General features: G+C 42.7%; 1 protein-coding gene across 1 annotated transcript in view; it reads left to right on the top strand.

Annotated features, from left to right (window-relative positions):
* The window catches only part of LOC311150774 (F-box/LRR-repeat protein 7-like), a gene marked incomplete at both ends in the record, with an annotated part of 101,537 nt that extends 77,948 nt beyond the window's left edge, over positions 1-23,589 (top strand). The window contains 2 exons of the mRNA XM_084188299.1: positions 20,537-21,175; positions 22,853-23,589. Coding sequence (XP_084044425.1) covers positions 20,537-21,175; positions 22,853-23,589 — 1,376 coding nt within the window. The remainder of the gene's footprint in view (positions 1-20,536; positions 21,176-22,852) is intronic.
* Positions 23,590-24,960: the final 1,371 nt, after the last annotated feature.

Genomic DNA, 24,960 nt, shown 5'->3' with positions numbered 1-24,960 from the left:
GTGAGATCTTGCATGGAGCCCCAGGCCGAGGGATATTGACAGTTATTTTGTGTTTCTTCCATTTGCGAATAATCGCACCAACTGTTGTCACCTTCTCACCATGCTGCTTGGCGATGGTCTTGTAGCCCATTCCAGCCTTGTGTAGGTCTACAATCTTGTCCCTGACATCCTTGGAGAGCTCTTTGGTCTTGGCCATGGTGGAGAGTTTGGAATCTGATTGATTGCTTCTGTGGACAGGTGTCTTTTATACATGTAACAAGCTGAGATTAGGAGCACTCCCTTTAAGAGTGTGCTCCTAATCTCAGCTCGTTACCTGTATAAAAGACACCTGGGAGCCAGAAATCTTTCTGATTGAGAGTGGGTCAAATACTTATTTCCCTCATTAAAATGCAAATCAATTTATAACATTTTTGACATGTGTTTTTCTGGATTTTTGTTGTTGTTATTCTGTCTCTCACTGTTCAAATAAACCTACCATTAAAATTATAGACTGATCATTTCTTTTTCAGTGGGCAAACGTACAAAATCAGCAGGGGATCAAATATTTTTTTCCCTCACTGTATGATGTTGACATGATCAGTCCAATCAAAGCTACGGTAGATATAACGTGATTTAAACATCATTTTATCTCTGGCCAATTACCTTTGTTGGATGTGCACTTCTGCTTTTTCTTTGCAACTCTGCCTAGAAGGTCAGCATCCCAGAGTCGCCTCTTCACTGTTGACATTGATACTGGTGTTTTGCGGGTACTATTTAACAAAGCTGCCAGTTGAGGACCTGTGAGGCGCCTGTTTCTCAAACTAGACACTCTAATGTATTTGTCCTCTTGCTCAGGTGTGCAGTTTCCCTTTAATCTGCCAATCAATCATTGTTTTTGTGACCAGTGGACAGCCAGTGAAAATTAGCTCTTGCAACAGCTGCATAGTAGAGTGGACCCAGCCTATGGAATAAATGTTTGAGGGGAGTTCCTCCCTTCTAAATTCCTCTGTGTATTGTGCTCCATACTGTCAAAAACTAGTTTAATTTAAGAAGACCACAAGTGGGGCTTTTATTGTTCAATCTAATTTGTGCTGATAAAAACAAATCTATAGTCCTAACGGACACATGCTCGAACACGCACACTTTATCGAGATATCAAAGTGTCACCAACAAAAACGTAAACAATAGGCCAGTAGCAAATGCATCACATGGCATACATTTAAAACAAAATGCAAATAGCACTTTTCAGTATTCCTCAAAGCATGCCATTCCATTAGAGTAGCATTTCCTTTTCAACCACGTTTTGAAGCAATGTGCCCAATCAGTCCTCCGTGACAACAAAATCAGTAGGCTAATAAGTCCTTTGTTTTTGGGTTATGCTCAGGTAAAACAATTTGGCTAATTTCCAAGTCATATTCTTAAAGATCAAGGGGTATTAAATTAATTGGAATGACTGGAAATCTGACAGACTTTGGTTTTTAATATAAAGATATAGCTTAATCGTATTATTATCTGTAGTAGAAAGCAATGGGTTAGAAGAAGCCTACATAACCAACCCATAAAGTAAAATGCAACATCCATTTATGGCCAGCTATGTAAACTCTAACATTGGTTTATCCTGCAATTGGTAATATACATTTTTTTTCTTCTTCTAATGGATTTTAGGGGGATAGTCATCTAAAAGCATTTGGCATAGGTCGTCATTATGATGTCATATTTCAATTCAGTACTGTTTTTCTGGTTGTAGAGACATCAGATAACCAAATAACAACCAGTCAAAGACAACTATTTCTGGTTGCTAAAAAGATCCTTCTACAGTCAGTCCACAACCTCACCACAACATCAAAGTACGTAATAATGATATAATTGCAACCAGTTTTGCCAACTTGGGAAAAAAGGCATTTGTAAAAAGTCCAGGGCCTATTATTTAGTCTTAAAGCAAGTTACTAAAAAAGCTTTTGTACCCCATACTCTATGGTGTTTGGGTACAATTTACTCAATTCTAATTTCTGTTTTTATTTAGAGGCAGCAGCTTTAGTATTGGTCAACTGGACGTCCAGACCAGAGTATTTTGGCATTTGGGGTTAGCGGCACTGTGTTGACCGCTTCTGCCGGAGCCAGTTCTTTTCATGGAGCGGTCATGTTCCTGAACTTACATCAGTTTGATGTCCGTTTCAAAGCATATGTGTCTGTCTGTTGGTCTGTCTGTCTGCTACTTGTCTGAATGTCTGTCTGTCTGCTACTTTTCTGATTGTCTGTCTGTCTGTCTGTCTGTCTGTGTGCGCTTGTGTATGTGACCAAGAGAGAAGAGAGACAGAATGGCCCTTTTTAGACAAAATGTGCAACTCCAGCATTCTCAGATATGCAGTTCCAGTCAAAAGTTTGGACACACCTACTCACTCAAGGGTTTTTACAATTTTCTACATTTTAGAGTAATAGAGTAGACATCAAAACTATTAAATAACACATATGGAATCATGTAGTAACCAAAAAAGTGTTAAACAAATCAAAATATATTTGAGATTTGAGATTATTCAAAGTAGCCACCCTTTGCCTTGATGACAGCTTTGCACACTCTTGGCATTCTCTCAACCAGCTTCATGAGGTAGTCACCTGGAATGCATTTCAATTAACAGGTGTGCCTTGTTAAAAGTTAATGCGTTTGAGCCGATCAGTTGTGTTGTGACAAGGTAGGGGTGGTATACAGAAGTTAGCCCTATTTGGTAAAAGACCAAGTCCATATTATGGAAAGAACAGCTCAAATAAGCAAAGAGAAAATACAGTTTCATTACTTTAAGACATGAAGGTCAGTCATTCCGGAAAGTTTCAAGAACTTTGAAAGTTTCTTCAAGTGTAGTCGCAAAAACCATCAAGCGCTATGATGAAACTGGCTCTCATGAGGACCACCACAGGAAAGGAAGACCCAGTTACCTTTGCTGCAGAGGATAAGTTCATTAGAGTTAACTGCACCTCAGATTGCAGCCCAAATAAATGCTTCATAGAGTTCAAGTAACAGACACATCTGAACATCAACTGTTCAGAGGAGACTGTGTGAATCAGGCCTTCATGTTCGAATTGCTGCAAAGAAACCACTACTAAAGGACACCAATAATAAGAAGAGACTTGCTTGGGCCAAGAAACAATAGCAATGGACATTAGACCGGTGGAAATCTGTCCTTTGGTCTGATGAGTCGAAATTTGAGATTTTTTTTGTTCCAACCGCCATGTCTTTGTGAGACGCAGAGTAGGTGAACAGATGATCTCCGCATGTGGGTTCCCACCGTGAAGCATGGAGGAGGAGGTGTGATGGTGTGGGGGTGCTTTGTTGGTGAAACTGACAGTGATTTATTTAGAATTCAAGGCCCACTTAACCAGGACTGGCTACCACAGCATTCTGCAGCGATACACCATCCTATCTGGTTTGCGCTAAGTGGGACTATCATTTGTTTTTCAACAGGACAATGACCCAAGACACACCTCCAGGTTGTGTAAGGGCTATTTGACCAAGAAGGAGAGTGATGGAGTGCTGCATCAGATGACATGGCCTCCACAATCCCCCAACCTCAACCCAATTGAGATGGTTTGCGATGAGTTGGACCGCAGAGTGAAGGAAAAGCAGCCAACAAGTGCTCAGCATATGTGGGAACTCCTTCAAGACTGTTGGAAAAGCATTCCTCATGAAGCTGGCTGAGAGAATGCCAAGAGTGTGCAAAGCTGTCATCAAGGCAAAGGGTGGCTACTTTGAAGAATCTAAAATCTAAAATATACTTTGATTGTTCAACACTTTTTTGGTTACTACTTGATTCCATATGTGTTATTTCATAGTTTTGATGTCTTCACTATTATTCTACAATGTAGAAAATAGTAAAAATAAAGAAAAACCCTTGAATGAGTAGGTGTGTCCAAACTTTTGACTGGTGCGATATATATATATATATATATATATATATATATATATATATATATATATATATATATATACAGTGCTGTGAAAAAGTATTTGCCCACTTTCTAATTTTCTCTACTTTAGCATATTTGTGATACTGAATGTTATCAGATCTTCAACCAAAACCTAATATTAGATAAAGGGAACATAAGTGAACAAATAACACAACAATTACATATTTATTTCATAAACAAAGTTATTCAACACCCAATTCCCCTTTGTGAAAAAGTAATTGCCCCCTTACACTCAATAACTGGTTGTGCCACCTTTAGCTGCAATGACTCCAACCAAACACTTCCTTTAGTTGTTGATCAGTCTCTCACGTCGCTGTGGAGGAATTTTGGCCCACTCTTCCATGCAGAACTGCTTTAACTCAGTGACTGTTTTCAAGCATGAACTGCTCGTTTCAAGTCCTGCCACAACATCTCAGAGCAGAATGTATGGTTCCTTCTATTAAGGCAAGTTGTCCAGGTCCTGAGGCAGCAAAGCATCCCCAAACCATCACACCACCACCACCATGCTTGACCTTTGGTATGATGTTCTTACTGTGGAATGCAGAGAAGCCTCCAGATAGCCAAATGGCCCGTTGCTTCCTAGCTTGGTTGGTTAGGCTAGCATTTCGCCCAGAGTTGGAAAGAGAGAACGGAATTACTGTTGTGTTAGGTCTTCACTTGCTTGTCAAATTCTTCAGAATGAAATCCTTAGCTAGCGCTGGTTCCGAGAAGCTTTTCCGAATGCCATCTGGGGTTGTTACCCTCAAATCCACAGGCCATAACGGATTCCCTCACAGCCCCTGAGCATGGCCCTCACCTCAATGAAAGGCAGACCTCTGCTTGGTAACCGCCTGGGTGTATTCAGGGTAGATTCGGATCTGGTCTCCATGTGTGGATATCACTTGTTTGACCTCGGCTGCGTTGCGGAGGATTGCTTCTTTCTCTTGGTAGTAGTGGCATCTTATCACGAATGCTCGCGGTGGCTGGTCATCACCCGGTCTCTCTCATAGAGTGCGGTGTGCGCGTTCTTGCAGCAGGGGTTTGTCCAAGCCGAATGCCTGTTGTAGCATCTCTTCGATGAACTCTGTAGGGCACTTGCCATCCTCCTGTCTCTCTCACACACCCATCACGCGTGAATTCGAACGACAGGATCTAACCTCCAAATTTTAATTTTTCTCTTTAAGTTCCTTGATTTCCTTTTTCATTTGGAGAACATCCCTTTCCAGTGTGGTGATCGAGTCAGAGTAGCCATTAGCCGCATGTTATTCAAGGTAGATGTCAATTCAACTCTTTGTGGATAGCTAGCTAACAATTTTTCGTGGCTCTCTGGCTAGCTAACAACTAGCTGGCATTTTTCCTATTTTGTTGCATTACAACCTGTAATTTAAATGGATTTTTATTTGGATTTCACGTAATTGACCTACACAAAATAGTCCAAATTGGTGAAGTGAAATGAAAAAAAATTACTTGTTTCAAAAAATTCTAAAACAATAATAACGGAAAAGTGGTGCGTGCATATGCATTCAACGCTTTGCTATGAAGCCCCTAAATAAGATCTGGTGCAATCAATTACCTTCAGAAGTCACATAATTAGTTAAATAAAGTCCACCTGTGTGCAATCTAAGTGTCACATGATCTGTCACATGATCTCAGTATATATACACCTGTTCTGAAAGGCCCCAGATTCTGCAACACCACTAAGCAAGGGGCACCACTAAGCAAGCGGCACCATGAAGACCAAGGAGCTCGCCAAACAGGTCAGGGACAAAGTTGTGGAGAAGTACAGATCAGGGTTGGGTTATAAAAAAATATCAGAAACTTTGAACATCCCAAGGAGCACCATTAAATCCATTATTAAAAAATTGAAAGAATAGTATTTTTTTGTCTTATTTCTTGTTTGTTTCACAATAAAAAATATTTTGCATCTTCAAAGTGGTAGGCATGATACAAACCCCCCAAAAATCAATTTTTATTCCAGGTTGTAAGGCAACAAAATAGGAAAAATGCCAACGGGGGTGAATACTTTCCCAAGCCACATAAACAGAATTCCTTTGCCTGCGTGTGTCATTGTAGCAGAACTGTATCCCTGTCGAGGGATTAGAAATTATGCTGTATTTCAAGCAGTTGACTCATAACGAACTGAATGGCAGTTTGATCATGACAACTCTCCTCCCACAGCTTTACATGTATTCCCTGAATTTTATGTATGTTTCTTAGGAATGGCAATTTCATCATGACCACCTCTCCCATCATCTGCTGATCACCACTTCTCTTAGCTACAGATTGTTACACCAGATAATGTGATTTAACAGATCACTTTAAAATACAGCTATCCACTACCTCTGATTGCTAGTATGACGGAGTCATTGCACGGCGTGCGCTTCTTCACGAAATTGGATCTCAGGAGCGCGTACAACCTGGTGCGTATCCGGGAGGGAGATGAGTGGAAGACAGCATTTAGTACCACCTCTGGGCACTATGAGTACCTCGTCATGCCATACGGTTTGATGAATGCTCCATCAGTCTTCCAATCATTTGTTGATGAGATTTTCAGGGACCTGCACGGACAGGGTGTAGAGGTGTATATTGATGACATTCTCATATACTCCACTACACGGGCCAAGCATGTGTCCCTTGTGCGTCAGGTGCTTGGTCGACGGTTGGAGCATGACCTGTATGTGAAGGCGGAGAAATGTATGTTCTTCCAAGAGTCCATCTCCTTCCTAGGACACCGCCTGGCGCGTCAGGTGTGGAGATGGAGATTGAATGCATTTCGGCCGTGCGTAATTGGCCGACTCCAACCACGGTGAAGGAGGTGCAGCGATTCTTGGGTTTTGCCAACTACTACCGGAGGTTTATCCGGGGCTTTGGTCAGGTAGCGGCTCCCATTACCTCCTTGCTGAAGGGAGGACCGGTGCGTCTACAGTGGTGCTGTACTGTCTCAGCGCTCGGGTACGCCACTAAAACTCCGCCCCTGTGCTTTCTTTTCTAAGAAGCTCAGTCCGGCGGAGCGCAACTATGATGTGGGGGACCGGGAGCTGTTAGCTGTGGTTAAAGCTCTGAAAGTGTGGAGGCATTGGCTTGAGGGGGCTAAACACCCTTTTCTAATTTTGACTGACCATCGCAATCTGGAGTACATCCGGGCGGCGAGGAGGTTGAACCCTCGCCAGGCAAGGTGGGCCATGTTCTTCACTCGTTTTGTGTTTACTCTCACTTACAGACCAGGTTCCCAGAACGCTAACGCAGATGCCCTGTCCCAACTGTATGACACAGAGGAGAGGTCCATTGAGCCCACTCCCATACTTCCGGTGTCGTGTCTGGTGGCACCGATGGTGTGGGAGGTTGACGCGGACATCGAGCGGGTGTTTTACGTACCGAGCCCACTCCCCCCCAGTGTCCAGAGGGTCGGATGTACGTGCCGCTCGAGGTTCGCGATCGATTGATCTATTGGGCTCACACGTCACCCTCCTCTGGTCATCCTGGCATCGGTCAGACAGTGCACTGTCTTAGTGCGAAGTACTGGTGGCCCACTTTAGCCAAGGACTTGAGGGTTTATGTTTCCTCCTGCTCGGTGTGCGCCCATTGTAAGGCACCTAGACACCTGCCCAGAGGGAAATTACAACCCCTACCCGTTCCACAACGGCCGTGGTCCCACCTATCGGTGGATTTTGTTACGGACCTTCCCCCCTCACAAGGGAACACCACGATCCGAGAGTAATGGGCAGGTGGAGAGAGTTAACCAGGATGTGGGTAGATTTCTGCGGTCCTATTGCCAGGACCGGCAGGGGGAGTGGTCGGGTTATATCCCCTGGGCAGAGATGGCCCAAAACTCACTCTGCCACTCCTCTACTAACCTTACTCCTTTCCAGTGTGTACTAGGTTATCAGCCGGTCCTTGCATCTTGGCATCAGAGCCAGATCGAGGCTCCTGCGGTGGATGAGTGGTTTCAGCGCTCGGAAGAGACCTGGAACGCTGCTCATGTACACCTGCAGCGGGCCATCAGGCGACAAAAGGTCGAGCGCCGATCGCCACCGCAGTGAGGCCCCGGTGTATGCACCGGGGGACCGGGTCTGGCTCTCGACCCGAAACCTGCCCCTTCGCCTGCCCTGCCGGAAGAAGGGGGGTACTGTCACGAATTCAGCCGAGGCTGACCTTGCTCGGGCAGGCTTCTGCATTCGTCGTCACAGGAGTACTAGCTACTACCGATCCATGTGTCTATGTTCGACTTGTTTTGTCTTCATTGGTCACACCTGTTTCCCATCATGTAGTTATGTCTTCCCTATTTAACCATATGTCTCACACTGTGTGTTGTGCGTGTTTGTTCATGTTTTGGTTGTCGTTAGTGTGCGGGTTTGTTCCTCCCTGCGTGGAGGTTTTGTTCATTCATTTACGTACGAGTAAAGTATGCTTTTTCGATTAGTTCTGTGTCCTGCGCCTGACTTCGTCTACCGCATTACACTGACGCCTTGACACAATCACAGGCTCATATATGCTTATTACAAGAAGTAAAGCATTATACTGGTTGGCTTTAAGCAAAAAGTGTTACCAATATTTATTTTGAATTAGGAGACATCTGGCAATACTTCGATGACACACTTTTCTCACTCAGCAGTATGTTTTTTTTGTTCTTGGAACCATTTTGAAATGGACTTTTTATATTGTTCTGGGCGATTTCTTCCCTATTTTCCCATTAAAATGGGATATTAGAATTGCATGCTTTCGGAGAGAAAGACAACAAACTTGTTTTTGCTCTGAAGTTTTCTTCTTTCCGCGTCCAATTCCCACTAATGTCAAGTTTAGGGAGTGTACAGGCCAGGGCTAGCTTTGTTGTGTCTGTTTGTGTTGTAGTGAACTGGGAGTGGAGGCTCTCCCTTAACACACAGCATTCAGAGTCTGAGAACACTACCCCAGATCCTCTCTGGTTTACAGATCACTAGCAAGGCCCCATGATTCAAAGGAGGAGGAGGGGGGGGGGGGATAAGAGTGGTTAGAAACATGAAATGCGTCTCGTTTCTCTTCCTCTTTGCTGTGGCAAAGCCTAAGTTTTAAGACCAGATGTTTGAATATTTCCTCTATGATGTTTTGGGATTTAATAAAGAAAACCATATACCGCTGTAGGAAGAAAGGGGTAGGGGTTAGTTATAACAGGATTAATCAAAAGAACAACCACAAGAAATCAGACTCCTTTAAAGGGATTGTTCACTAACAAATGTATCTCATCTTATGGCTGCGTTGAGTCACTGATCCAAGATTTCAGTTTGTTTACCAAGGGAGAATGACTGCCCCTTCTCATTGAGGATTTCATGGTTCAAGGCTGACCGGGGTACTGCAGGCAATGTCTTCAGAAAGCAGGATCCCCATTATAGTCAATATGAGTATGGCAATCTTCGTGGTCAATATTCGTGGACATAAAAAAAAATGTTCTCCCATGAGACAGATTTTCATGCCAGTTTATGTGTTATGTTCTGTGAATAAAGGTTAAGCTTGTACACTGCCATTTATGCAGTCTTAATGAGACTGACATAAGTGCATGTGATACCAAAGAGCCTACTAAAGTTTCATTGTTAAGACAGTCACCATTTCGTTACAATATGATTTGGGTAATGCTTTATATTTAGCATATATATTCATTAAAAATATATATTTCTTACAAATACATTTAAATGCATGTTGGAATACATTTTACAAAACATTTCCAAATACATTTTTAAATATATTTACCAAATACAGTATATCGATAAATACATGTGAAAATATGTTCAAAAATATATACATTCTTTAATGTATATCAAAATGTATTTTGAAATATATTAAAAACATTTTCCGATGCATTTAAAATATATTGTGATATACATTTGACATACATTTGGAGTATATATACATTTTAAATACATTCATTAATATATGTTGGAATGTATTTAAAATGCATTAAATAAATACAAATTAAATACATTATTTGGCAACATTTTATATTTTACATTTATCCATTTGAAATGTATGTTTTTCCTGTATGGGTTCATTCAGCGCCCCATCTCGCTGCAGTGACTGGCTGATTGAGAGGCGCAACAGCAAGAATCTATAAGAAGGATAATAAATGAAGTCACAGTCAGGCTCAAACATTGTGGTCCTCTGTAGCTCAGCTGGTAGAGCACGGTGCTTGTAACGCCAAGGTAGTGGGTTCGATCCCCGGGACCACCCATACACAAAAATGTATGCACGCACGACTGTAAGTCGCTTTGGATAAAAGCGTCTGCTAAATGGCATATTATTATTGTCTTTTCACTATACGTGACCCACCCAAAGTGTTGGTTGCTTGAGACCCACTCAGACATGGGTATGATTTTTTTTAAAGGTATAAAAAACCCTTGCTTTCAAACATTGAATTGAATGAATGTCAATTGACAAAAGTGTTAATCCCAAAGTGGGTTCCGTCTCACTGGTCTATCATCGCGAAGCAACGCAGAGAGAGAAAGGAACCATTTCAGAACCTGCGGCCTAGTCCACCAAAGCAGACTCAGATGGGTTTTTACTCTGTCCCTCTCTCTCAGCACACCCTCCCCCTTTAGATTGACTCACTGGCTGAGCGGTAAAACTCCCGGAGTAAGAGGAAGAAAGAGGGGACCAAGAAAGAGTGAGAGAGAGACCACAAAAGAGAGGGAGAGGGAAATGTAATGCAAATGTCATTTAAGACAATTATTTTTCATATATCATGAATGGTTAATGACACTCTTCTACTATTACGTGGGGGACATTTATTTAGAACATTTCCAAAATTCCGTGACCCGGAAGTACTTTTTTATTGTTGGTGATGAGATGCTGATCATGTGATGAATTCGCAAATCAAATGCCCCACTTGTGCTGCCACTGGATAGAGAAAAACAAGTAAGTTAACCTTTATTTATTGGAATTTAAATTAGTTTGTAGTAGTTAAATGTTACATGTACATACTGTAGCTACCTCAATCGTTATTGCAAATCATTTTGGTGACTTCACAGCAATTGCTAGCTAGCAGGCTCAGCTAAATACAAATCCCCCTAGATACAGCCCTGTCTCATAGTCACGTCATGAGATTTGTAAATGAAAGAGGAATATAATAATACGAATTCAATGGAGTTTCCCATCTTCCCATTTAGAGTTTCTGGCGCAGCACAGAAATGCCCTTATCCAGATGGTGTGACAAAGGCATTTCCTAACAGACCTGCTAACTTTCTTTGTTGTTACTTTAAGGTTGAAACCAACATGCAGTACCTCCAGCAGGAAGGGACAAGAACCATTCGTCCGCCAGCTCAGGGACCAGCTACACTATTCACAGCCATGTGTAATGTTCAATGTATTTGCATTGCTGGACTTTTTGAAATGTAATGTTTTAAAAATGTACAAATAAAAGGAAATGTATGGTTTAAACATGTCGTTAATGTTAATTTGTTTTAGCTGTTAGTGATAATTCCCCAAGTGTTAATACATTTGTGTTTACATCATAAAGCCTTTATGTTGTGTTATAAATGATCAAAGGGGTCTGACTTTGAGTTAAGTACAGCGTCTTTAGGGATGTGTTATGAATGACCGAAGGTGTCTCACTTCAAACTGAGTATTACAGGACACTACATAAAGTGTAAATAAATAGGTTATTAACATTCTGCTGATTTATGAAGGTTCTCTCATGATCCACAGGTTACTGTAGGGTCTGAGAGGTATTTAAATGGGTTGATGGACCTGCAAAGCTTACGTTTGTGTGTGTGTGTGTCAGAACCAAGATGATTTGGAGTAGTAGTTTTTGTTGTGTACATGTTTGTGTACTGAGGAACATGTAACTTGGTTCCAGAAGAAAAACACTTTAAATGTCTTTAGGTTGGGGACATTCATCAAGGGAAGTGTTTCTTGGTGGAACGTCGTCCCCAGGCTATTACACACACAGCACATATAAGCCTGGGATATCTACCATTCAAAGTTGGTGGGAGTGACCATAGAATGGGAGTGACCTTACTGAGTAAAATATTTGTCATCGTCACTACTTAACACAGTCAAAACATCCTAATTATTTCTAAACTCTGCCCATTTACACAATTGATATTCTTAAAATTTGATTTTAAACCTAACCCTAACTAATGAAGGCCAAGTTTGATATGTTGGTCCACCAGACCTTCTGCGCATTTAGCCAGAAGTGTCTGGGAACGAGATTATGTGTAATTTGACTAAAATTACATCACTTTGGAGCGTATGCCATCTTTCGACCCAACATGTCACCCTTTATAAAGCACGTTTAAATCATATTTGACATAGTGGATTATGTCACTGTCATGACTCATGGGCTGAGGATCAAAGATGCCGGCTAGGCAAATGTTTGAACACCCTCTTTCATGGAGGCCAGTTTTATGACTGGTCGTAAATTCCTTGCAGAAACTTTCTTTTCCGCGCCATGCAGTATTGGGAGAGGGAATTTCCATGTGAGACAAAGGAAGTCTTCCTGCCAAGAATCCAACATCCAAAAGTGGATAATGAAACAATATTCCTACTTAAAAGAATGTGGGAAATGGTCGGTAGGGACTTAAAGAACAATCATGTCAAATTCGTTACTATGTTGTGATGTCATTAAAAACGGTGGAACAACATAACTGTATCTCTGGTCGTGTACACCTCCCAGTTATGAGGTTTGCATCTAATTGTTGTATAAAACGAATGATTAAGTATAATAACACTTTTGTGAAGATGACAATGTGATTTTAGCATTCTAGATGAGATGACTGTTTTCCATATTGATTTGTTCTCAGTCAGTGGCCACGCCCAGATGAGCACAAACATGATGGAACGCCCCTTTTACCCCCGAGTGCATAAAAAGCTTTGAAAAACAAATTAACAGGAGACCAGGAAGCCCCACGGCTTAAAATGGTTGAAACTCTACAGACCAGCAGACGTGAGCTAAACGTTACAAAATGGTTTAAAACTACAACTCCATTACCAAAGGAAGACCAAGCATACTACGGTATAAGCCGGATGTTGCAAATGGTTGAATTTCTATAAGACCAAGAAGCGTGACGCTGAAGCTACACGTTACAAAATGGTTAGACCAGAAAGACCAGAAAAGGTGAGACGTTAGTCCACACGTTTGAAATGGAGAAACTCTGAAACTCTCAACCTCTACACAAGGTGAAGAAGCAGATAAACACACTAGACCTCATCATCTCAGTCTGCAGCTGGCATGTATAGTCTAGAGAACTTTCACTAAAGACACGAGTTGGGAAGGACAATCCCTCTCAGACAACTGCTGGTACATCTGAAGAAACTCTACCAAGGACATTAGGATCTCTGCTGGGCAAACCAGAGTCCTACGTCATCAACTCAACTATCGAGGACAGCTACACTTAAATACATGTTGCATTTCTAATCAGAATGAGCGTTTAGTGGGGTTTTAAGCATTTATATTTCCGTGAGGGTAGTTTCCAAAGTAACCATGATAGTTTGAATCTCTCTCTCCCTTCCACTCTGACCCTCCTTCTACCCAAGCATTCATGCTAATGTTAGTCCAGTCCACTAGGGACCTGTTTTCATTGTATTACGTTAGTAATCAATAACCTATGTGTGTGTGTGTGTTTGTATTGTGTTATTATTCAATAAATAACAGTCCTACATTAAAGTAAGTCATGTCACGACAGCACATTTGACATTGGTGATTACGTCACACAGTTATGCCACATTTATGAACCCTTTATAAATCATGACATATGGTTATAGATGCTTTGTAACACATTTATGTAGTGCTTATGAAGGCTTTATGAAGCCTTTATAAGCTGAACGTAATTTAAAGCGGGACCAAGAGTCTTATCAATAAAATCAAACAAAATGAAATCTGCATTAAAAAAAATTAAAAAATAAAGTTAATCTCAGTCTAAGGAACTGTATTGTCACCTACAATGACTTCCTGTTTCACTGGGGTATAAAAATGAGGTAACACACATGTAAAGTCCCTTTGTCATCCATCACCATGGGGAAAGGCAAAGAACTCAAAAAGATAAGAGACAAATGGTTGTTGACCTTCATCAATCGGGCAATGGGTACAAAAAAATAGCAAAAAACACGAAATGTACTATACTAATTAGCACTATTATTAGGGGAATAATAAGGAAGTTTAAAAACACTGGAACAGTTGTAAACTTGCCTGGTAGAGGACGTAAGTGTATCTTGTCCCCACGCATAGTGACGAAGATGGTCCGGGAGACAAAGATGAATCCAAGGGTCACAGTTGGAGAATTACTGAACATGGTCACCTCTTAGGGTCACAAAGTCTCCAAATCTAAAATCAAACACCACTTCCATGCCAACAGGTTCTTTGGAAGGGTTGCCAGAAAAAATGCCTTTATTGAGATCAAACAACAAATGTAAACGCCTGGAGTTTGCTATACGGCAATGGCACTTGAATTGGAACCGGGTGCTCTGGTCATTCACACCAGCAGTGGGTTTGAGTCAAAGTAAAATAAGCATACAGATAAAATAACCTAATACCTACTGTGAAATATGGTGGTGGATCTTTGACGCAATGGGGGTGTTTTGCTTCCAGTGGTCCTGGGACCCTTGTTAAGGGCAAGGGAATAATGAACTCTACCAAGTACCATGACATTTTAGCTGAAAACCTGGTTGCCTCTGCCAGGAGGATGAAAGTTGGCTGCAAGTGGATCTTCCAGTAAGACAATGACCCCAAGCACACATCAAAATCCACAAAGAAATTGTTAATTACCACTTTGCAATGGCCATCTCAGTCTCCAGACTTCAACCTCATTGAAAACCTGTGGTCTGAATTGAAGAGGGCAGTCCATAAGCACAGACCAAAGGATATCAAGGATCTGGAAAGAGCTGTATAGAGGAATGGTCAAACATCCCTCCCAATGTGTTCTCCAATCTCATACAACATTATAGAAAAAGGCTCAGCGACATTATCCTCGCAAGGGTAGGATGTACAATGTATTGAAAACAGAGGTTTCTCATAAATCTAGAAATGTGATATTTTGGTTGATTCCATTGAATCATTAATAAAGGAAAATATAAACTACATGAACAAAAGTATGTGGACACCTGCTTGTCGAACATCTCATACCAAAATCATGGGCATTAATGTGGAGTTGGTTCCCCATTTGCTGCAATAACAGCCTCCACTCTTCTGGGAAGGCTTTCCACTAGATGTTGGAACATTGCTGCGGGGACTTGCTTACATTCAGCCACAAGAGCATTAGTGAGGTTGGGCACTGATGTTGGGCGATTAGGCCTGGTTCGCAGTCGGCGATCCAATTAATCTCAAAGGTGTTCGATGGGGTTGAGGTCAGCACTCTGTGCAGGTCAGTCAAGTTCTTTCACACCGATCTCAATAAACCATTTCTGTATGGACCTCGCTTTGTGCACGGGGGCATTGTCATGCTGAAACAGGAAAGGGCCTTCCCCAAACTGTTGCCACAAAGTTGGAAGCACAGAATCGTCTAGAATGTCAGTGTATGCTGTAGTTTAAAGATTTCCCTTCACTGGAACTAAGGGGCCTAGCCCGAACCTTGAAAAACAGCCCCATACCATTATTCCTCCACCACCAAACTTTACAGTTGGCACTATGCATTCGGGCAGGTAGCATTCTCCTGGCATTCGCCAAACCCAGATTCATCCGTTGGACTGCCAGATGGTGTAGTCTGATTCATCACTCCAGAGAACGCGTTTCCACTGATCCGAAGTCCAATGGTGGTGAGCTTTACACCACTCCAGCCGACGCTTGGCATTGCGCATGGTGATCTTGGGCTTGTGTGCGGCTGCTCGGCCATGGAAACCCATTTCATGAAGCGACTAACAGTTATTGTGCTGATGCTGCTTCCAGAGGCAGTTCGGAACTCGGTAGTGAGTGTTGCAACCGAGGACAGATGGTTTTTACGCGCTTCAGCGCTCGGCAGTCCCATTTTGTGAACTTGTATGGCCTACCACTTCGCGGCTGAGCTGTTGTTGCTCCTAGACGTTTCCACTTTACAATAACAGCACTTACAGTTGACCAGAGCAGCTCTAGCAGGGCAGACATTTGACAAACTGACTTGTTGGAAAGGTGTCATCCTATGACGGTGCCACGTTGAAAGTCACTGAGCTCTTCAGTAAGGCCATTCTACTGCCAATGTTTGTCTATGGAGATTGCATGGCTGTGTGCTCGATTTTATACACCTGTCAGCAATGGGTGTGGCTGAAATAGCCAAATCCACTAATTTGAAGGGGTGTCCACATACTTTTGTATATATAGTGTATTCCACAAGTTGGAAAATTATGATATAGCTCAATACTGGTATTATTTATTCTATACAGTCTTTTTTGTTTATCTTTATCAAGGGTGTCAATAATTTTGGACCCCACTGTATATCACATGACAGGCATCATATTGTCCTTGTTTTGGATTTTCAAGATCGCGAGAATGTTTGGTCAACAAACAGATCTGCCTTTCTTTTTAGTGAGCTCAGAAGTCATGTTTTGAGTTACAATATACAGTGGGGAGAACAAGTATTTGATACACTGCCGATTTTGCAGGTTTTCCTACTTACAAAGCATGTAGAGGTCTGTAATTTTTACTGTGAGAGACGGAATCTAAAACAAAAATCCAGAAAATCACATTGAATGGGTCGTGGCTGGGTCTTCCAGCATGACAACGACCCAAAACACACAGCCAGGGCAACTAAGGAGTGGCTCCGTAAGAAGCATCTCAAGGTCCTGGAGTGGCCTAGCCACTTGTTGGCCAAGGTTGTTGGCCAAGATCTCGCGATACATAGCCCCATCCATCCTCCCAACAATACGGTGCAGTCGTCCTGTCCCCTTTGCAGAAAAGCATCCCCAAAAATGATATTTCCACCTCCATGCTTCACGGTTGGGATGGTGTTCTTTGGGTTGTACTCATCCTTCTTCTTCCTCCAAACACGGTGAGTGGAGTTTAGACCAAAAAGCTCTATTTTTGTCTCATCAGACCACATGACCTTCTCCCATTCCTCCTCTGGATCATCCAGATGGTCATTGGCAAACTTCAGACGGGCCTGGACATACGCTGGCTTGAGCAGGGGGACCTTGCGTGTGCTGCAGGATTTTAATCCATGACGGCGTAGTGTGTTACTAATGGTTTTCTTTGAGACTGTGGTCCCAGCTCTCTTCAGGTCATTGACCAGGTCCTGCCGTGTAGTTCTGGGCTGATCCCTCACCTTCCTCATGATCATTGATGCCCCACGAGGTGAGATCTTGCATGGAGCCCCAGACCGAGGGTGATAGACCGTCATCTTAAACTTCTTCCATTTTCTAATAATTGCGCCAACAGTTGTTGCCTTCTCACCAAGCTGCTTGCCTATTGTCCTGTAGCCCATCCCAGCCTTGTGCAGGTCTACAATTTTATCCCTGATGTCCTTACACAGCTCTCTGGTCTTGGCCATTGTGGAGAGGTTGGAGTCTGTTTGATTGAGTGTGTGGACAGGTGTCTTTTATACAGGTAACGAGTTCAAACAGGTGCAGTTAATACAGGTAATGAGTGGAGAACAGGAGGGCTTCTTAAAGGAAAACGAACAGGTCTGTGAGAGCCGGAATTCTTACTGGTTGGTAGGTGATCAAATACTTATATCATGCAATAAAATGCAAATTAATTACTTAAAAATCATACAATGTGATTTTCTGGATTTTTGTTTTAGATTCCGTCTCTCACAGTTGAAGTGTACCTATGATAAAAAATTACAGACCTCTACATGCTTTGTAAGTAGGAAAACCTGCAAAATCGGCAGTGTATCAAATACTTGTTCTCCCCACTGTATATATGTGTATGTATATGTATGTATATATTTATATGTATGTGTTCAAGTTGGATGGGTTCCGCTGGTGTACAGCAATCTTTAAGTCATACCACAGATTCTCAATTGGATTGAGGTCTGGGCTTTGACTAGGCCATTCCAAGACATTTAAATGTTTCCCCTTAAACCACTCGAGTGTTGCTTTAGCAGTATGCTTAGGGTCATTGTCCTGCTGGAAGGTGAACCTCCGTCCCAGTCTCAAATCTCTGGAAGATTGAAACAGGTTTCCCTCAAGAATTTCCCTGTATTTAGCGCCATGCATCATTCCTTCAATTCTGACCAGTTTCCCAGTCCTTGTCGATGAAAACATCCCCACAGCATGATACTGCCACCACCATGCTTCACTGTGGGGATGGTGTTCTCGGGGTGATGAGAGGTGTTGGGTTTGCGCCAGACATAGCATTTTCCTTGATGGACAAAAAGCTACATTTTAGTTTCATCTGACCAGAGTACCTTCTTCCATATGTTTGGGGAGTCTCCCACATGGCATTTGGCGAACACCAAATATGTTTGCTTATTTTTTTCTTTAAGCAATGGCTTTATTCTGGCCACTCTTCGGTACAGCCCAGCTCTGTGGAGTGTACGGCTTAAAGTAGTCCTACGGACAGATACTCCAATCTCCGCTGTGGAGCTTTGCAGCTCCTTCAGGGTTATCTTTGGTCTCTTTGTTGCCTCTCTGGTTAATGCCCTCCTTGCCTGGTCCATGAGTTTTTGTGGGCGGCCCTCTCTTGGCAGGTTTGTTGTGGTGCCATATTCTTTCCATTTTTAATAATGGATTTAATGGTGCTCCGTGGGATGTTGAAAGTTTCTGATATTTTTTTATAACCCAACTCTGATCTGTACTTCTCCACAACTTTGTCCCTGACCTGTTTGGAGAGCTCCTTGGTCTTCATGGTGCCGCTTGCTTGGTGGTGCCCCTTGCTTAGTGGTATTGCAGACTCTGGGGCCTTTCAGAACATGTGACAGATCATGTGACATGATTGCACACAGCTGGACTTCATTTAACTAATTATGTGACTTCTGAAGGTAATTGGTTGCACCAGATCTTATTTAGGGGCTTCATAGCAAAGGGGGTGAATACATATGCACGCACCACTTTTCCGTTATTTATTTTGTAGAATTTATTTTTTTCATTTTACTTCACCAATTTTGTCTATTTTGTGTATGTCCATTATATGAAATCCAAATAAAAATCAATTTATATTACAGATTGTAATGCAACAAAATAGGAAAAATGCCAAGGGGGATGAATACTTTTGCAAGGCACTGTGTGTATATATATATATATATATATATATATATATATATATATATACAGTGGGGGAAAAAAGTATTTAGTCAGCCACCAATTGTGCAAGTTCTCCCACTTAAAAAGATGAGAGAGGCCTGTAATTTTCATCATAGGTACACTATGACAGACAAATTGAGAATTTTTTTCTCCAGAAAATCACATTGTAGGATTCTTAATGAATTTATTTGCAAATTATGGTGGAAAATAAGTATTTGGTCAACAACAAAAGTTTCTCAATACTTTGTTATATACCCTTTGTTGGCAATGACACAGGTCAAACGTTTTCTGTAAGTCTTCACAAGGTTTTCACACACTATTGCTGGTATTTTGGCCCATTCCTCCATGCAGATCTCCTCTAGAGCAGTGATGTTTTGGGGCTGTCGCTGGGCAACACGGACTTTCAACTCCCTCCAAAGTGTCACAATCGTTGAAAGGAGTGGACCAATGCGCAGCGTGGAATGCGAACATACTTATATTAAATATTCACCACACGAACAAAAACAACAAAACGATACGTGAAGTCCTTGGGTACATACACAAACCATACACGGAACAAGATCCCACAAACACAAATGCCCAAACGGCTGCCTAAGTATGGTTCCCAATCAGAGACAACAAGCAACAGCTGATTCTCATTGCCTCTGATTGAGAACCACCCCGGCCAACATAGAAACACAATGAACTAGATCCTGAACTTAGAAACACACCCACCCGGCCCTCCCCTGTGTTTCGTCAGTCCGGCAATAAAATGCAAATTAATTACTTAAAAATCATACAATTATATTTTCTGGATTTTTGTTTTAGATTCCGTCTCTCGCAGTTGAAGTGTACCTATGATAAAAATTACAGACCTCTACATGCTTTGTAAGTAGAAAAACCTGCAAAATCGGCAGTGTATCAAATACTTGTTCTCCCCACTGTATGTGTGTGTGTTTGTGTGTGTGTGTGTGTGTGTGTGTGTGTGTGAATGTACGTATATCTATGTGTATGTATATATGTATGTATGTGTATATATATATATATATTTCCCTGAAAAAAACATGGGGAATTGGAAGTGATGCAGACAATTACATTGATGGAAGTTACAATCTATCTGCAATATTAAAGCTGATCTACCCCTCCCCCCAAATTAAAAAAAAAAAAAAATCCACAAATTAACTTTAAATAAGGCACACCTGTTAATTGAAATGCATTCCAGGTGACTACCTCATGAAGTTGGTTGAGAGAATGCCAAGAGTGTGCAAAGCTGTTATCAAGGAGCTATTTGAAGAATCTCAAATATAAAATATATTTTGATTTGTTTAGCACTTCTTTGGTTACTACATGATTCCATATGTGTTATTTCATAGTTTTGATGTCTTCACTATTATTCTGTAGAAAATAGTCAAAAAAAAAAAAACTTTAAATGAGTAGGTGTTCTAAAACTTTTGACCCGTAGTGTACACAGATTCAACAATTAACCCTCTACTTCTCTTTCTCTCTTGCTTTCTCTCCCTCCCAGATTCAGACCTGAGCTCGCAGACATTGAGCACCCCCAGCCCTGCCCTCATTCTGCCTCCCCAGCCCCACTTTTCCCCCCACCCCCACATCCACCCTCTCTTCCCCACATCCGCCTCATTCAACAGTGCCACCTCCTCCTGCAAAACGGTGGCCATGGTGCACGCCGACGCCCATCCCTTCTCCTCCACCTACTCACGCCTCCACGCAACCCGGGACCACCACCAAGGGACATCGGTGCCCATCGACCTCCTGCCGGACCACATCTTCCTGGACATCTTCGCCCGCCTGCCCACCAACCAGCTGTGCTGCTGCGCCCGCGTCTGCCGCCGCTGGTACAACCTGGCATGGGCCCCCCGGCTGTGGCAGAGCATTCGGCTGACAGGCGACTTGCTCCATGCCGACCGAGCTTTGCGGGTGCTGACGCAGCGTCTCTGCAAGGACACGCCCAACGTGTGCCTGATGCTGGAGACGCTGGTGGCGAGCGGGTGCCGGAGGTTGACGGACCGTGGGCTGCACACGGTGGCTCAGTGCTGCCCTGAGCTGCGCTGCCTGGAGGTGGCGGGCTGCTATAATGTGTCAAACGAGGCGGTGTTCGAGGTGGTGTCATGCTGCCCCAACCTGGAGCACCTAGACGTCTCAGGTAAACATTTACATTACATTTGACATTTTTATCATTTAGCGGGCACTCTTATCCACGGCAACTTACAGTAAGTGCATTCAACCACTGTATGTTTAGTAGGAAAGAACAAACATATATCACAGTTATTGCGAGCAGAACCTTCTTTGCTATAGCCGCTATCAGCAGAGTCAGTGCCAGGAAGAAAATAAAAAAAGTGCGGATGTGAGTGCAAGAAAGAAAAGTACATGCCATAAATACAAAAGAACTGCGGCCCAGTGATATTATGGTGGCAAATGTGACTAAGGTGCCAATCCTCCTCTTGGAGAGGTAGCATCCCATACAGAAATCATTGATTGCAGCAAGGCTGCCTCGTTGCATTAATTTCCCGGTACAGTAGTAATGCATTGAAATAACTTATGAATTGTTATTAAAAAGAAGTATAACCAGAGCCTTGGGTAAAGTGGTAAAATGTCCAAGCAAATTCCTAAAGTATGACCTAGTTCTCCTGTTTTTCCAGAACCAGTGCCTGGGAGTAATGAATCATACTTGTAACCGTCCCTCCCACTCCCAGGATTACCCTGGGTGTGTAGAATGGATGTACAGGATAACAAGGTTATAGAATGTTTAAAGTCTCTTTAAAGTCTTACTCTTTCAATAATTAGTTCACATATTATTATGACTTACCATGCTGAAAACCTGAAATAAGTCAAATGACTAATATACCCCCCCACACACACACACATAGAAAAATACATGTAGGCCTATAACACAACCCTAATTTGACTAGCACTTGTTGCAAGGTGAAAAGGGCTTCCGTCTTTGAGTTAGTAACTTGTACAGCGATGTGTTCAACAAGGGAAATAGTTCACGAAACGTTAGCTAACATTAGCTTACAGTGTGAGAAGATAGTGTGCAGCGAACGTAAGTATCTGTTTTGGGTCTAAACTGCCACTTCAAATAATCATGTGGCCATGTAGGCTTTCTATTAGTGGTAGTAGGAATAGCACAGTAATTTGTAGTTTGAATATTTTTGCTAAACTGCCACAGTAATCTTTACAAAAATGTGTTGTTTGATGTTTCACTGTAACATTTTGGAATGTTCATTCAAATCGTTCAACTGAAATTGTTACTTGTTGAACTCACCTCCGGTCAATCCAGTTTACAGACCTGCGTGAAACACACACCGAATGTCAAATACTAGTTTTCCTGGAATAATATAACCAATGTAATAGTCATTTAAGTGCAAATCCAAAGATAAATCAAGTGCACCACACATTTGACATGTAAACCAGTATGTATTTGACCCAGGTGGACTGCTAAGACAGCCCAACAACCCTCTTATGTTCTCTGTGGTATAAACTGTCCAGAGTCAAGTGTTGTTTGCCATGGTATTTCTCTCTCTCTACTCTCTCACTGCATACAGTTTCCAGAACAGTATTTTCAGATAGAAAGACCATGGAATGGGGAATAGGGGAATGGAATGACTATGGACAGGACGCAGAATACCTGACGTGCATTCTATGCAATTAAATTAGTGGGGCTAAGGAAAGCGGCTTTGCTCTCAGTTGAATGTTGTGACTGTTTTGTAAGAAATGGGTTTTGTGGTGTACTGTATTTCATTTGTATTTTTGTTGTAGTTTTGATACAATAAATACTGAATACACCTAAATACTACATTCTCTCTCTCTCTCCCTCAAGGGTGCTCCAAGGTGACCTGCATCAGTCTGACACGGGAGGTCTCCCTCAAACTCTCGCCCATGCACGGCCAGCAGATCTCCATCCGCTACCTGGACATGACCGACTGCTTCGCCCTGGAGGACGAGGGCCTGCACACCATCGCCGCCAACTGCACCCAGCTCACCCACCTCTACCTGCGGCGCTGCGTGCGCCTTACCGACGAGGGTCTTCGCTACCTGGTCATCTACTGCCCCGCCGTGCGCGAGCTCAGCGTCAGCGACTGCCACTACGTCAGCGACGTTGGCCTACGCGAGATCGCCAAGCTCGAAGGCCGGTTGCGCTACTTGAGCGTGGCGCATTGCGGAAGGATCACCGACGTCGGGGTGCGGTATGTCGCTAAGTATTGCTCGCGGCTGCGCTACCTGAACGCGCGGGGCTGCGAGGGCCTTACAGACCATGGCCTGGAATACCTGGCCAAGAGTTGCCCCAAGCTCAAGTCGCTGGACATCGGGAAGTGCCCGCTAGTGTCGGATGCGGGCCTGGAACTGCTGGCGCTCAATTGCTTCAATCTGAAGCGGCTGAGCCTCAAGTCATGTGAGAGCATCACAGGCCGCGGGCTGCAGGTTGTGGCGGCCAACTGCTTCGACCTGCAGCTGCTCAACGTGCAGGACTGCGACGCCCCACTGGAGGTGCTGTGCTTTGTTAAGCGCCACTGCAAGCGTTGCATCATTGAGCACACAAACCCTGCCTTTTTCTGAGGAGACGGGCGGAAAGGGAATGGACTATGAACTGAAGCCTGTATCCCACACAGACGTACTGTAATATGCACAAACAATCCATCATTGTTTATCGCAGTGGAATTAAGACTGTTTAAGTTAGTTTTTCTCTGCAATTTAATTATGAGTAGGTTCACATGTACTGTGCTGTAATATGCACAGTCAAGGGGTCTGAATACTTTCCGAATGCACTGTATATATACATTCCACTGAAGAAGCCTCCCATACTGTTTTGCAATGCTGGTGGGCCATAGTTCCGAGTCCAAAAACTCAAGTCATTCCACATTGCTTAATTAAAGTGGCTGTACAGGAGTTTAGTTGCTAATTGTTTACATAACATTTTAGCATGAGTGTTGCTGTACGGTTCATATACGCAGATGATATAATATTAGTAAATGTTGAACTCATAAAACCACATCAACCTTAGTTTTATCTGACAATATGGTTCTATTCATGGGCATGAAATTGATTAGCAATATTTCTGTCCATTTAGGGCAGGGGTGTCAAACTCATTCCACAGAGGGCCAAGAGTCTGCAGGTTTTTTTTTCTTCCTTTCAATTAAGACCTAGACATGCAGAAGAGGGGGAGTTCATTATTAATTAGTTACCTTAATTCATCAATCAAGTACAAGGGTGGAGCGAAAGCCCGCAAACACTTGGTCCTTTGTGGAATGAGTTTGAAACGTGATTTAGAGGATTTAAAGTTTTGTATGGCCTTTTTAATCTATTACAACGTTTTTTTTTAATGTTGGCTTTTCAACTCGAGTCTAAAATGTGCTCTTATTCAATGTTTACATGTCATTCTTCTGCAGTTTAAATGGTGTGTGGGGCAATCACTAGAACAAGTGTGTTCACTACTCTCTTTTTATTGGTTTTGTTTAAAGACATAATGTCATGACTTCCGCCGAGGCAGCCTCCCCTCCTTGTTCAGTCAGGCTTCGGCGTTCGTCGTCACCAGCTTACTAGCCACTGCCGCTCCATATATCATCATTCCATTTGTCTTGTCTTGTTAATCACACACACCTGGTTCTTATCCCCTCATTAGTCTGTGTATAACTGTTCCCTCTGCCCCCCTTGTCCTTGTGGGTGATTGTTTATTCGTGAGAGTAGTGTAGCTCGGTGGAGCTACTCGTACCTTGTTATTGCCGGGGAAGATATTTCTCCTGTGCCTGTTATTGTTGGAGCTACCGTTACCTTGTATTGCCAGGGTAGATTTTCCCCTGTGCCTGTTTCGTTTGTCGCTATCCAGCGCTATTTGTGTACAACGGAATAAACTCTGCATTTGGTGATTACCCTCCTGCGCCTGACTCCTTCTATCACACTCATCACAGAAATGACACGTCATAGTCAATG

Source organism: Coregonus lavaretus (assembly GCF_964263955.1).
Source record: "Coregonus lavaretus genome assembly, chromosome: 23".
Taxonomy (NCBI): domain Eukaryota; kingdom Metazoa; phylum Chordata; class Actinopteri; order Salmoniformes; family Salmonidae; genus Coregonus; species Coregonus lavaretus.
The sequence above is the reverse complement of the archived record's forward strand: the minus strand, read 5'-3'. Positions and strand labels throughout refer to the sequence as shown.